At 37.1% G+C, this 15,509-nt stretch overlaps 1 protein-coding gene across 8 annotated transcripts in view; it reads left to right on the plus strand.

The window, feature by feature from the left end:
* PsGEF (Protostome-specific GEF) overlaps positions 1-15,509 on the plus strand; it is a 66,663-nt gene that overhangs the window by 39,030 nt on the left and 12,124 nt on the right. For 6 of the 8 annotated variants that reach the window (XR_012960183.1, XM_076133084.1, XM_076133093.1 and 3 more), the window contains exons 5-15: positions 5,405-5,640; positions 5,834-6,017; positions 8,164-8,349; positions 8,630-8,882; positions 10,677-10,901; positions 11,292-11,450; positions 11,762-11,980; positions 12,259-12,372; positions 12,659-12,869; positions 13,150-13,303; positions 13,430-13,535. Coding sequence is in view for 7 of the 8 variants with exons in the window: in XM_076133084.1 (XP_075989199.1) it covers positions 5,405-5,640; positions 5,834-6,017; positions 8,164-8,349; positions 8,630-8,882; positions 10,677-10,901; positions 11,292-11,450; positions 11,762-11,980; positions 12,259-12,372; positions 12,659-12,869; positions 13,150-13,303; positions 13,430-13,535 (2,047 nt within the window). In the remaining variant the exon portion in view is untranslated. The remainder of the gene's footprint in view (positions 1-5,404; positions 5,641-5,833; positions 6,018-8,163; positions 8,350-8,629; positions 8,883-10,676; positions 10,902-11,291; positions 11,451-11,761; positions 11,981-12,258; positions 12,373-12,658; positions 12,870-13,149; positions 13,304-13,429; positions 13,536-15,509) is intronic. The other 2 variants (XM_076133062.1, XM_076133070.1) reach the window with 1 other exon arrangement.

Here is a 15,509-nt window from a genome sequence, read left to right on the forward strand (position 1 = left end):
TTCAAAGCATAATTAAGTTCGGCAACAAATCTTTACTTTGTTGCCCACAATTATCACTTACCTGTCTTCTATCATCAAAATCACTATTCAAAATATTCTCAAACCTTCTAAAATCTGTGTAAACACCAGAAGCCTGAATGTCTCGCACCACGCCCACAGAACACTGCCCACTAATCGCCTTAACCCCTATTCCTCCATCGAAAGTAACACGCCATGGCGTCACGAACCAACCAACCTTCCAACTTGGCAGCCAGCCAGCTTCCTTAGCAAAACATCCTTTTATGCATACAAGTAGATATTGTATGATGTATGAGCTATAAAGATATGGAGTTTCTCCGCTCCAGTTTAGTTCTGAAAGCGTTTGAGGATAAAGGTGGTATAACCATGGACGATGGGAAATATGTATGTATTTTGTAGGTGAAATTTTGAAGTTGCCTCTATCAGTATAGTATTGATTTTAACGTAGATTTCTAGAGTAGTATTAGTTATAAAAAGCCATAATATGATTGGTTTATCAAATATTTGGGGTGACTAAAAGTGTGACAGCAAAATATTAGAATTTGCAAATCTGTTTTCTATAGCACTATTGTTTTTTTAAAAACAAGGCACTAGCTTGAAATACTCCGCCACAAAACTGCGGGTACAAAAAACAGTAGAAATAGAGTAATTTGTATAAATTGCCAATTCATTAGGGGTCGGGTGTTCGAGGCTCGCGTGATAACCGTCGATTTGTTCCGTTTTCCCTTTCAACCTTCGGCTGAAGACAAAGGGCAGTTTCAGGACACGGCAAATGAGGATTTAAGTTTACATTTATTTTCGCAAAGTTGTGACGTATTTTGGGACTGTTGCTAGGTGAAACTGCCCTTACGAAGGTCGTTCGCCTTTTCCTTATCGTACATGAGTTCGGTACATTCTTGCCATAGTTGGTTTGTAAAAGTTCAAAGTCCAATTTTAACTAATAGCGTTACTACACTGTAGAGTTATTCTGTGTTCTTTGCATGGAAAATGGAAATAGTTACGTCACAATTTCCACGCCTAGAAAACGTGAACATGTTACATTAATCCTATAATACTATTGAAGACCGATGTATCTGTGACCTTCAAAGAATAGTACTTTGCACTTTTCACAAATTATACTCTCAACTTGACCATTCCAGAAACCTGCAAACGCTCGCGTGATAGTTTTTTTTACTCTTGTTTTTATTATTTACTTCAATGCGCACAAAATTATAAAACTTATCGGCTTTAGTGCCTAAAGGTGTGGCCTTGATTGGGTCTTATGTCGTTAAAATTCTTTCACACCTGCAGAAACCTTACGTGGTCATTAATTAGTCATTATTGATCAGTCTAAATTACACGCGGCCTACTTACTTATTTTACGTTATTTCCTAATCGGGTATAAATTCTAAAATAAAATACGATAGGACATACAACGTCTACAAAATTTTAGTTCCTCAATCCAAAAATCTCGTGCGTAAACTATAAAATCATATATTTTGCAGTACCCAATACAAAAAAGATGTCATTCGTATCCCAAACGGTCGCTGGCCTGAGCCAAACCCGCCGCGAGGATCCGCCTCCTCGCCAGCACTGCTCACACCAACACGCGCACCGTCACATGCAGCTCTGCCGAAAGAACAGTCTCCCAGAATGGGACCCCCCTGAACTCAGAACCAGGAAAAACAGCCTACCCGCCGATATCATGGACCGAATGACGGAACCGACCACGAGCCCTATATTAGAGGAGTGACAGCTGACCCCGTAAGTTTTGGTGTCCCCGTCACTCTAGTACGCATGGATGCACTCCAATGTATTGCACAGGACGAAGAGAAAGGCTTTATGGAACAGCCCCTTGCATGCTTAGAGGCTTATGTGATTAGGGGAAGACCCTGCACGAACCCCATAGATATGTGTTGTGCGTAAATGTATGTAATGAATGGAAAAGAAATGACGTGAATGTGATGAAGATGTTTTAACTGAAGATTTTGAAGATGTGGTTGTAGATAAGAAAAAAAATAAAAGAAGAAATGTTAAATGTATGAAGATTCCTAATAAGCGCTATAATTCCTATGCTCGAAGACTCGTGCGTAGATGTTGTACAGTAATATAACCAAGGCAATGACACTACAAACAATATTATTTATGCAAGTGAATGTTAGTTCGTCCTCCAAATAAAAAATTCAACGATAACATGTCTAGACATATGCATTTAAACGAAAAATCGATTGATAAGCAGTGTTATTGAACTCGAGAATAAATAATAAGGAAAATAATGAACTCATTTATGAATATTGTCGGAAACGACAGAATAATATTATGAAGGGTCCTTATTGTAATATATTTCCAGGCCGTTTCGTCTGAAAGTGCGGTCGTCTTATTTGAAACCCAAATTCTCCCACTTTCATTGTCATTCATATTTCACCCATGTCACTCACCCTTCTGGCATTCAGTTCATCCTTTACATTCATAATGAAATTATCTGTATAACTGAAAATATGGACATCAAAGGATTAATGGAGATCAAAGGGTCACCGTGAACTGAGCTTCACGTTTTCAATTTACATCAATACCTATACGGTGATTAAACTTATTAAATCGTTTAAAATGTAACGATTTAAGATAATTGATTTTACCTATATAGGTTTAAACTAAATAAAGGTGAGATGAGTATGATATTCAACCTTTATTTACTACCGGAATTTGAACCCGTTATTGTGGTAATCTGAGAGAATGCCATTACTCCAAAACAATTTACGTGCAAAGATGCAATATCAATTTAGAAAATATTCAACTTTCCACTAATAAATACTGTTAGTCCCTTCAATTAAAAACGCGTAATCATTTCGTTTTCCAATCCCACTAGTCTGCCGTTCGAATCTCCTCTTTATAATTGGATCAATTTACCGTCCAAGTAATTAAGTTCCAATCGATTTAGCCCAGGAAGTTGCCATTGGTGGGTGGTACAGTTTTACCGACGGCAAAATTTGTAGACCAAGAAGTAAACGCTGTAATTAGTGATACTTTATATCACGAAAATGTAATGAAAAACAGGAAATATGGTCGACAGTAATTTATTGATTATACTTTCACTTAAAACACCCACGGTGTGTGAACCTTAAACAAAATAAAATCAACATTGACGAAATTATTAAGATAAGAAAACGAATTTGTCGTTCCCTATAACTTTCTTAAGTCTTAACATCCCAAAAACTCTTTTCCCTACCACTCTAACAATGAATATCAAATGGTTATCAATATTAAGTTTATCTACACCAATGGTTGCTTGACCTAAAAGTTGTTTATCTACCAGCAGCTACTACAAGCTAAAACCTAGTAAAATAATAGAGAGATACAATAAATATAGTACCACTGGTAATATTGTTCGATGCACAAATTGACGTAATCAACAAAACCTAATATTCTATAACGATAACGACCGGTTATACTCACTCCATAAATATGAAAGCAAAGTTTCAATATGGAGTATTGAACATATACGGGAAGCCGTCTCGGCGGAGTGATTAGGCGGAAACAAACTCCTGCCTCGTAGAGCAATTTCGAAATTGATCGCTAATAACCAATGGAGTACGTTTCCACGAAATGTGATGTTAACTTGTATTACTATATTTGTGGTTCCTATGAAAACTGATGTAATATATGTGATTACTTTATTTCCAATACATATTTCCAATAACAAAAATAAGGTTTTTCGGGTAGCCTTGATAAATAAAATCTGTTCTCTACTCAAAAACGATCGATTTTTGTGTAGAGAACGAGCTCACTGAAGGAAACCTAATGAACCGTGTACTCATTTGTGATTCTTGAAGCCAAAGAGTTTTTTTACAAGTTCATACATACTATAATGGAAAAGACTTTTTACCCGACCTAATAGATCAAAACATATTGTGAATAATCTAAAAGTAGACAACAGACAACACGTTTGTAAATAAAAATAAACCCCAAGCGAGAAATAAAACAGATAAAACCGTATCCAACGATACGAACCCTCAAACCGAGTACTCTAACAAAGCTAAAGAAAGTCAAGCCACTTGAGGCCACTCTGGTTGGGAACAATTTATCAGATGATCCTACAAGGTCGCCAGAACTTTCCCCTTACGTGCATGCTAATAGCACGCGAAGTTATTTCTGTAGCAGTGCACGTAACTGCACAGCTGTTTGTAAGCACCGATTGAAATATGATAGCTGAAATGGGAGCATTCGTGCTGAAGACGATAACAATGGAAAAAGAAAAGTACATAGTACTGAAGGAATATAAATAAAGAACAATCACACGCTTACGGATGGAGAAAATATTAAGTAATTACTAAAACACAATCTATCTATCGTATGGTTAGTGGTCAACCTAGTGTCAAAGTTGTTCAAGCCGCCCGAAGGCCTTTGACATGGCTTAACGACTGTTATCGTAGTAGATAACAACCGGGACCAACTTTTTACGTGCCCTCCGAAGCACGAAGACGCCCAGTTCAAATACCACTATGCGGTCACCCATCTATGGAATGACCGCGCCAAGGGTTTCTTAACCCACAGATCATTTACCGACCGGTGAGCGCAACTGTTTATGACCGCCTCTAAAACACAATGAAACACGAGAATTTGAGTACTTAAACCAGGACTTAAATGGAAGTAAGGAACAAAGTGAATAGATGAGCTTTGAGTAAACTACTGAAGCGGACTATAATCCCAAACCACATCGGTGTTATGTAACACATTACGTATGTAGGGCACAGGACTCCAAGTCACGCTGCGTTAAGGCCACGCTGATGAGTCATGCATATTACAGAACCTACGCCGTCTGCTTCATATTTTATTAATAGTAATCGTTAACGTGAACCTTTACTTTTTTCTATTACTATCCAAGTATTTTTGTACCTTTATACCCCATTCTACTTTGTATATAGTTTTCTATTTTATTGTACAGCTAAACTTATTTCAATAGATACAAACTTAATTTTGTACGGTATCCGAAATTGGTGAGATATGGAGCGAAGTTAGAATGCGGGTCGCTTTTTGCTCATGCAAGCCGAACCCAGATTGTCGTTATTAGAAATAATGATGTCACTCCGCTACTTAAATTTACATCTTACCATTATTAATAGGAAAAGGCGTAATGTAATAGATGAATATAAAGAGAATTGGCGTTTATATTAGAGTTTCATAAGTATACTGTCAAATGTATTGTACTTCAAAAATTTATATTTAGGAATGGCAACTTTGAAATTGGCGGTATCACAAAGATTCGACATGGTTTAAAAAAAAAGATATTTAAGAATCAAACAATTTTAGCGTAGGCTGCTAACGTTTCAATAGAGGATACTTTCAGGATTTATAGGTAGGGAATGTTCATTTTTTTCGTGTTTTCATAAGACTGTGTTCATTGTTACAGGCGGAGCGAGTTTTTAGGATGTGTCTCGTTCCCACTGAAAGATGCAATTAACTGCGACATATCCGGCACTTATTTTCTGCAACAAGGCTCTGGACGCGGCCAGAACGCGACGCAAGCGCTCGCCAATGACAGATTCGTTAAGGACAGCGTGACTGAAGGGGATACACGCAAGATGGCTACCGACAACATTGAAACTAGCACTAACGATGGCACTAAAGAAAACCATAATGATAAAGGTAAGTCTTAAAAATCACTAAAGTACCGAAAATACGACTTAGACCTTTTTCGCCTCCTGCTCAATAATAACTCAGTACCTACTTTGTTCCACATTGCATATAGGAATTTTACCATCCTAGACGAAAGGTTAATAACCTCCAACCAGTCTTTTACTTTTCTTTAATTATATCTACCATTTATCTTATTTCTTAGGAGTGTCAACCAACGGCCCAGCATCCACAACAGCGAGCCAGGCGCAGGCAGTGGCGGCTGCTCTCCAGCGCGAGGCTGACGAGCACCTGTTCCTCAGATACCTGGAGCTGGACCCGCCAGAAGACCCCAACGCGCCACGAAGAGCCCAGAGGAACGGGAGGACGCCGTTCACTACTACTAGAAAGTAAGTACTATCGAACCAACTGATTCATGACCCATTTTGCCGATAATTCGCTTGACACCGTCAAAACAGTAAGAATTTCGTCTCTATCGTCAAAGTTGCACTTAGGACATTTTAAACATGCATACAACTGTGTTGTGATGTATCTACGACTACATACAACTTTGACCTTTGTTATTACAGGGCGTAGATACGTTTTCGATAAATCACTCTTAATTTGAATGTAGAATGTAAACTCTTTTCACTACGAAAAAACCTATTTGTGTCAAATATCAAATAGCACGTCATTTAGAAATCTGTGAAACGATTAGGGTAACCATTATAGTCATTGCCCATCATACAGTGATTGCCAATGTTAAGGAATATTACGTTTATTTTAATTTCTAAAGTAACCAGTTCAAATTAATTGCGATATGTGTCACTTTTAGAATATTGGTAACATTTTTAATTTATAGAACTCATGTCCGACGTTTGTGCGACAAGTGTGTAGTTCGAAAAGAAAAAGTAAAAGTTTGTTGCAATATTTTGTTAAGGATAACACATTTGAATTAACAGTATTCGCTAGTATTTCTGGTTTTTAAGTGTTTTATATTGAATTAGTATAAAGTTAAGTTGAAACAAAGGACTGATGTTCTCTTAGAAATAATATTTAAGTTGCGTTTATAATAGAGTTTATGTCAATGTTTTACTAAATAAAGATACTATTGACCAAAATTGTGTATCAATTCCTTAACCGGGTAATAACTATGCTGGTTACCCTATATTATTTAATTTTTATAGTTACATTATTTTCCATAATGGCCGAATAAACCATGCCCTGAGTGGATATCGAACCCACTCCTTACGCGTGGCAGTCGTAACATCAACCCACTACGCCACGGAGCCTGTTGAAAACGATAACAAAGCATTATTGTATTGGCGCACAAAGATTTGTCGCAGAATGACAGATAACAAGTTCATTACCAAGGAAACGTAGGTTCAAGCCAATTTCGACCTTCGCGTATATAGACGTGTTTTAGAAAATGAGCACATGGTGGGTCATGATTCAGTTTGTTCGATAGTACCTGCATACAACTTTAAGAAAGTATTATCCAAAAGTTAAAGTATCTTTTGATTAGCTTAGTCGAGGTTAAAGGTCTTCAGCTTGCTTGAAGATAAGAATTGGGTATTGGGTAAGGAAATTGAAAGTGGTATACTATTCTTAAAAGTTTTGTTTTTGGATCTTTTACTATTTAGCGTAAAAGTATAAGTAGTGTTAGTCTCTCGGATATATAAAATTAGACCAAAGCAAAAGTAACATTCTAGAAACGACTACTTATTTTTCTATATTACAATAACTTGGTAAGATCGATACAAACATTCTTAAACGGTAGTTTGTCCTGAAATATGATTACATACTCATAAGATCTAATGCTTCCATTATCTACTAAACAGAACTTAGTACTATAACTGTAAAATAAACCCGAAATAAATCCGAGAACCTAATGTATGAACAGAGCGATATCATTTTTTACATTTGGCAAACATCCATATTCTAACCGCCACTAGCGAATTTGGAAGTTTTGTAGAATATTATCGATCTCTGCAGTGTTCTTCATACTCTTTTAACTGTACCCGCGGGCCAATGTCAATTTATTTAATTTCCAATGTATTTTATTACATACTTTATACCTCCTCATTGCAATCGAATCTTTATGACAGACTTTACACCGAAGTTTTTTTTACCAGATATAAAGATTTTTGTAGTAGGTAGGCATTCAACATCTAACTAACACCTGTGAGACTATAATTATGTAGTCATAAATGATTATGACAATCGACTGCTATCACCAACCAAAGTAAAATTAAGTGATTTTTTTTTTTTTTTTAATAACCCATATCTGTCCCACTGCAGGGCAAGGGTCTCCTCCCGAACGAGGGGGAGGGGTTAGGCCTTGAGTCCACCACGCTGGCCAAGTGCGGGTTGGGGACTTTGCATGCCCTCAATAAATGTATTAAACAAATTTTAGGCATGCAAGGTTTCCTCACGATGTTTAATTTAATTAAGTGATACAGTAGTATAATAAAACCTTCAAACACAGATCTAGAAAGTTCAATTCTCAATTGTTAACTGTTCAATTCTAAGTCTAACCATTATTTCTCTTTTCAGACTCGTCCGCGGAACAGGCGGTGGTTTCGGCTTCACCGTGGTCTGGACCCGACCGCCGAGGGTGGAGAGGGTCGCGGCTGGAGGATCAGCCGAGCGCGCCGGTCTGAGGGCCGGCGATTATCTTGTGTTCGTAGGCAATAAGAACGTTGTCACCGCTAATGAGGAGGAGGTCCGGAACCTTGTCAAGTGAGTATCAATTACCTACCTATCTTTACTGAACTAATAACATGAGGTAGCAAATAGTAATAAATACCAGTCGCTAATATGGTTTAAATAATAGCTTAACAATTAGTTTGGATAAGGCATAGAATTAGCAATTGTTTCTTTAATTAAAAATGTTACGAATTAAAACGATTAATATAATACAGCCAACAGACAATTTTTTTCTTAAGAAGACTATCATGACTTAAATTACAAAAAAAAGATTCATTATCAAATAATACTAATTTCAATTTCTCCATTCCAGATCGGCTGGTCAGATGCTAAACATCGAGACGTTCAGACGAGTGCCGCCTAATGGCGTTGGTATTCGGCCAAGGCTAGCACAGGTCACCATTCCACCAGCGGAATCAACACCACCTCCTCCACCAAGGTCTCCTCGGGCCGCAGCCCTGGCGTCTCCAGCCACCGCAGCCAGGCCACCTACAGCCTGTTCGTCTACCAGTCAGTCACTGGACCGACGCAAGCTCCACCTGCCCCAAGTCACATTCTCCAAGGAGGTCGGTAACGGAATCATCGTTTAACGACACCTCATCGAAATCATTTTTGGAAACTAGTCATATTGGCCTGTTGCTTTATGTAGATTTGTCAGCGTAAAAAAATTGTCAATCTTAATTCTGATTATCATCAAAATAGAGTTATCAACATGCTCAATCAACTCACACCCCTAAAGTTTTCCTAGGTTCATTTAAATTTTTCATTATTTCTACGAACTTATACACACATAAGTACGCCTTAACTTGTCTTAAGTTTTAGATCCAAAACCACATTTTTCGCAACAAGTTTATATCTAGCTAACGGGTCATTAGAAACATTATTCGAATTTATTATTTTGGTATTTGAGAGATAAAAATTTAAAGAATTTGGTGCTAGTTTCGGACCTTCTAGACTAGTGGACTCATTGATGTACAGTAGTGTGTATTTCATCTTGTTAAAACATGTCTGTATATACTTCACTATACATTCCATTTATATTAGTTTTACTGCAATTTTTATTCACCTGTGCACTGCCGATTTTTGATCATTGGTTTTAGATCTAAATAAATTTTATTTATTACTAAGTTACGTAGATATATTTCTATGTCCAAATTATATTATATTCAAAATTATTTCTTAAAAATCTGCAGTGTACGAACTTAGTATAGACGTCTTCATTTCTAGTTTGTAAGTAAAATTCATTGAAAGGGGAATCGTTACGTTTAAGCTTACTGTTTTTGTTATTATTTATTTTGTTAATGTTTTCTTTTTTATTTTCTTTTGTCTTAGAACTTGCGTGTTGTATTTTAATAGTAGTCTTTTTGTAATAGTGTTTTTTTTTTGTATAATTTTCTTTATGTAACACATAATGATTTTGTATCGTAATTCTAATTTATTTTATTCGTGTATTCGATAAACAAATTTGGTTCCTGTTGTTTTTTTTTCGTTTTTAATTTATGTTCTATAATTTTAAGTGCAAATAAATTTATTGCTTTTAGTTTTTTGTTTTTTTCTTTTGTTATTTATCCATCTACCTGTTTTTCTTCCTATTAATAAGACTTTACATTTACATTTATTGAAACATAGTAGAAAGCACAAGGCTTATCACCTTTGTCACAATCATCATCATCATCACTCACTAACATATGACTTGCACAAGTAAATTTTAACATAAATAACTGTAAAAATATATCGAGCAGGACATTTTTGCTTTATATAAAACTTATAAAACGAATCGTGGCTTTCCTAGAACTAATTATGTCGCAAAGTTAATCTTCTAGGAAGTTTCATCGCTATTCTCTGATGGAAATTGTTTTTCCAAGAATAATAACAACAAACAATTATTTTTAGTTTTAATATTAACTTTTGAATATACTTCTAAAATATGTTTTTTCTCCTGGCAAATAATCTAATCATATTTTCTCAATCTACAAATTCTACGAAACATATATTGAAACATTATCATGTTTCTTATATTTTTTGGGTTCATATTTAAAGAGCATAATGAAGGATCAATGAAATAAATAAAATCTATTTTTACAACTCAAACTTGTTGATATATCATGACGATATGATTAAAGACATTTAGATGTTGCTTAACCATATTTTTTTATGGCGACCTCAATACATAATTTAAAGCCCGCATTCACAACAACTTGTACCATATTTTAATTGTCTTTCCGAGTCAGACAGACTATCAGAGATTCCTAAATTAACCCCACATCATCAAATTCATCCAACACATCTTTCTTACCACTATACTATCAAAAAATCTTCCGAAGTACCTTGCATGATTGGACTTTTTCAAAATTTGGCAGTCGTCTATACCTTCAAAGCAAGACACTAACAGCACCATTGGTCAGCAGACGCCAGGGCTGTCAACTGACGGTAGAAAGCGTGCTCTCTTGGCCGTGGTAGCGAGAGAACAACACTACGCCACTTGCCTTCAGTTCGGCCTGGTTAGGTTTGTGTCACCCCTGGCCGAGAGGGCAGACCTCATAGCTCCTAATGATCACCAGCTTTTGTTCCAAAATGTTGAAGAGGTAAGCAAATAAAACTTAATTCGTATTTAAGAGTCCCATCTAATTAAGAGTAAATTTAAGTATACTCTCTGAATGGTAGAACAAATAGTAAAAAAATTAAGACTGTAATGTCATGTTAGTAGTTCAAAGTTCCATCTGATCTGTAAGTGTGTAAAAATAGACAAAAATTTTTGGTTGAGAATGTAATTTTGTGATAACATCCCAATGGATGTTATCACAAAATTACATTCTCAACCTCTCAAAAATTCGCATATGCCAATGCATATGCGAATTTTTGAGAACAGACAAAACTATTTGTTCGACCTGTATTCAAACCTTATTCTATCACGAAATAATAGAACAAAGAATTTATAAAAAAGGGAGGAAACTGATAGATCTATAATATTCCAGATCTTCAGACTATCAGAGGACATATTAGACCAAGTGGTACAAGACGACGGCGAGATCCAGACGTCGACGGTGGTCGCCGTCTATCTGCAAAAGACCCCTGTGTTCCTTAGCCTTTATAAGAAGTATTGTCTAGGCCTCAAGAGAGCTGACTGTGTATTGGTAAGAACTAGCACATACTTAACTTGAAATACGCTGATCTTTTTATAAAAGTGATTAATTATTGCATTAACATCATCATCCGGCTGAAACAAGCAGTTGAAAAAATTTGATAAAAGAGAAGAGAGAAATTTACTTATTGCTATGATAATTTTCGTCGATCTACTAGAATTAATAAGTCAAACCCAACACAATATAAAACGTCCTACGGGTTTGGGAGCCGCAAACCTTAAACGTTAACATAAGGAAAGAACAGCTTGTTGAATCCAATCATAAATAGCCTAACATCTGATGTACTTTTTACTCTTCAACAGGTAAAAAAGTCAAAAGACCCAAGCGGGGCATTCTCCCGGTTCTGCACAAGTCCCCCGATCCCCCGAAGAAGACCAGACATCACGTCGTTAGTCCACAAGCCCCTGGAACAGTTCCGAGAACTGCTGAGGCTCATGAGAGCGGCGGCGGCGGCGACTGGCGCAGGACCTTACGACCAGCTCGAGAAGAAACAGTTACAAGTTATTGTTGAACAATTACAGGTACTTACAATAGCCATCATCTTCTTATAACATTCACGAATAAGCTCATCATCGTAATGGACGATCGTCTAGTAAATATTTAAAAGTCATATTTTCACTTTTTATAACCATCATTCTGCATAATAATAAGTAATACATGGTCTTTATCACGTTAATTCAACATTACTAACATCTTAACGAAACTTTCTTGTATTACTTAGAAAAAAGTATCTTGAGTGAAAATTTAAGATAATACCCTGTAGTTTTCATAGCCGTGTAACCTTTGGTTTCGTTTTCAGACTGGTTATCAAGATGTGACGGCTGGATCAGGGCTGATGGGTCTCGCTGGTGACGGCAAGCCGCTGTTATCTGTCGCCGACTTGGAGAGTCGACTCGTGTTCACTAGGTGTAAGGTAAATATCACCAACTAAAATGGTCACAAACGTTGCAAGTACTTGTAACTGTAGGATTAACTATATTATTAAAATTTGTTTTCACAAAGGAGGACCGAACAAAACGGTCCTTGATACCAATAAGGACGTGACATATGTCATTAGAAAGGTCTTATAATACTATAATAGTTACTCATTCAAAAAGTCATTTCATATCACTGTCTGAGAAAAGTTATGGCGATATGAAAACCTTATTTTTGAGACGAGATTAATCCGAGAAATTTCAAAAAGCCACTTTTTGTTGCAGCCGTTCGTACTAAGCACGGCAGGTCGTCAATGGATCTTCGGTGGGGAGCTATCGAGGGTGGAAGGTCGCGCCGTGAGACCGTACTGGGCGCTACTGTTCAGTGACTTGCTGCTCTTTGCGACTGTGTCCAGGGACCGAGTGCTGTTCGTCACTGAGGAGCCAGTCGCGCTCGGAACTGTGTCTGAGGCACAGTTTAATGTTAGGAAAAAAGGTTGGTACTTGAGTACTCTTTGTTGCTACTACTACAAATAAATAAGAAATCAGTAATTCATCAGTAGCTTGTAGAATCAAAGGCTCTAAAAGTCAATGTGATGAAAGCTAGTATTCAGCAAATCCTCTTTACACATGCCAAAAAAACGCCGAATAAATGTATACAAATATAGTTTTTTTAAACAAAACAACGAATCTTTAATATAAAATCGTATTCTTCACCTGTGCTTAGTCTTGAGTTATTAAAATAAGTGAATTCTAATATCGTTTCTTCCTTACAGCGACAGAATTCCGGTTAATCCTCGGTCGAACTGGCGGCGAGTCTCCCTTAGTGTCATGTGCCCCACGCACGCCACAGAGAGCACGAACCCTTGCCCTACGAGCTCCCTCTATCGACCTCAAGGCAGTCTGGCAAAGCTTACTGCAGAGGCAAATGTAAGTGATATGAATTCCCACCTTTATATATAACGTTTAGCTTTACTACCATCTCAATATAATATGAAAATTGCTGCCGTATTGTATTTTTGGTTTAAACTGCTAACTTATTTTTTCCATCTACAGATACCGCGCCCATACGATGTCAGGAACACCTCTCGGATCACCCTTGGATTCACCAGACCCACAGCTGACGTTCTCCCTCGCAACGCTGGACTCGCAGCAACGCCAGGTATCCGCCTCCAGCATCCAGCGGCACTCGAGCCTGGCACTCCTTCCAGCCAGCTCCTACCGTTCGCACCTCAACATGCTCGTCGAAGAACGGCCAGAGAAAGAAGTCAGAGTCAGTTTTGACGTCAGAACAAGTTCGGATTCCCCCACCCCTCAACCAGTCAGAGGCCCACTTAGCACTGTTTGGAGAACTGCCCCAACCCCTGAAACGCCTTCAGCTAATTTGTCCCCAGCGGACTCCCAGACATTCTCCTCCCATTTTGTCTCATCGTCTAGTATTGAAAAGAACGATGAACGTCCCACGTCTCCGAGCGCTCAGCTCACCCCGGACGGTGGTGAAGATTATTCAGAAAGCTCTCCCTGTAGATGGGAATCTTTTGAAGCTGATTTAGCTTTAGCAGACTTAGATGTCGACCCCTCGTACAAGCATGCAGTCGAGGAGCGCATCTTCTTGCCTGATGATCCCCTTCTACAATGTATGGCACTCCCAGAGCGACCGACGCCGCCGGCGTACTTGGAACTTTGATCCGCGGAATCGGATCCGGAGTTGGCAGACTCTTGCTTCCCCCGGAAACGTGGAAATTGGAGATAGGACCCCTTTTATTGAAATGAAGGGAATCCTCAAACGGTGTGTTCTAGTAGTCATGTTTAGCCGGTGTTTAGGAGAGAGGATCGAAAGCTTCCGCCGCGTAGACTGGCGAGAATTTGTTGGATTGTTATAAAAATTCGCTTATAGTGGAGATTAAGGTTGTGGTAACAAAATTTTGAGAGACATATTTTCGAACATTAGCAGTATTAAAAAATCTCGGTATTTTGATTATTAATAGAAGAATAATTCGTAAGTCTGATACCCACTTATGATACGCTACCGGGTATAAATGAAAATTTACTTATCACAGAACTGAATCCACGATCGGGTATTATACAATCGCTTTAGTATAATCAAAAATGTGTATGCCAATATTTACCAAATAGAAAATCAGTGTCAAATGTAACTATAGGGTACCAATAGAGAACATTCATGTACAATACATTAACCTTTTTTGGATAACAAGTTTGCTTAAGTCTTCCGTCCTTTTCTTAAGAAAATTCAAAAGGCTTGTTTGTTTTGGTAGTTGTTTGAACGGCGCACTATCTACTATCTACATACAACACTCTCTGTTTCCTTCAACTGTGTAATGGAACAATTAGCTAATAATAATGTTGATGTTGTAAATGTACAGACACTGAACATTGTAAATCTGTACATAGAGTTAATTGTACAGGTCATGTGGATATTTGGCGATCAGCTTCGCGAAGTCAATCACCTAGTTGCCATCATTGCACATTAGAGCATTTTGATTTGAACAATGCTTATTATGTTGACACGTTCATCGCCATTAGATAATAAATATATTTACAAAGAAAAATGGTAGTCGATGTTAAATGTGGATGGTTTATTTGATGCTTTTTTATTTCTTAGTGTAACAACTGAACACATAGAGTATTATATTCATGTAACAGCAGATGTAAATGTTAATAAACTATTAGAGGATCGTATTATTGTGTCGCTAGCATCGCAAAATGTTCACATAACCTAAACGTTTCCCGGGAAAATTTTTGTATGTGTATAAATGAGATTTTTTTTACAAATCTACGTACCTAGTTAGAATCCGATAATTTTCGATGTCTTTGGCTGTGTGTAAATTTTTAATATAGTCTAATGTTAGTACGAGGAAAAAATTATAATTTTGAGAAAGCATTTTACTTATAGTTCGGGTTTCTTCGTGACATATTAATGGATTAAAATAATATAAATTTGGATGTTTATGTTTAGATCGGAGCAGTATATTTCTAATTATCCGTAAATAAAGTGATTTTGTCAATGGCGAAATACATTTTTTATTTGAAACTGATGAACTTTAAGGGACCCACAATTTTGCGACGCTAACGAAATTTTTAATATTTATTAATTTATCTACCATTTTTCTCTGTA

The sequence above is a fragment of the Anticarsia gemmatalis genome, chromosome 2 (genome assembly GCF_050436995.1).
Source record: "Anticarsia gemmatalis isolate Benzon Research Colony breed Stoneville strain chromosome 2, ilAntGemm2 primary, whole genome shotgun sequence".
Lineage (NCBI taxonomy): Eukaryota > Metazoa > Arthropoda > Insecta > Lepidoptera > Erebidae > Anticarsia > Anticarsia gemmatalis.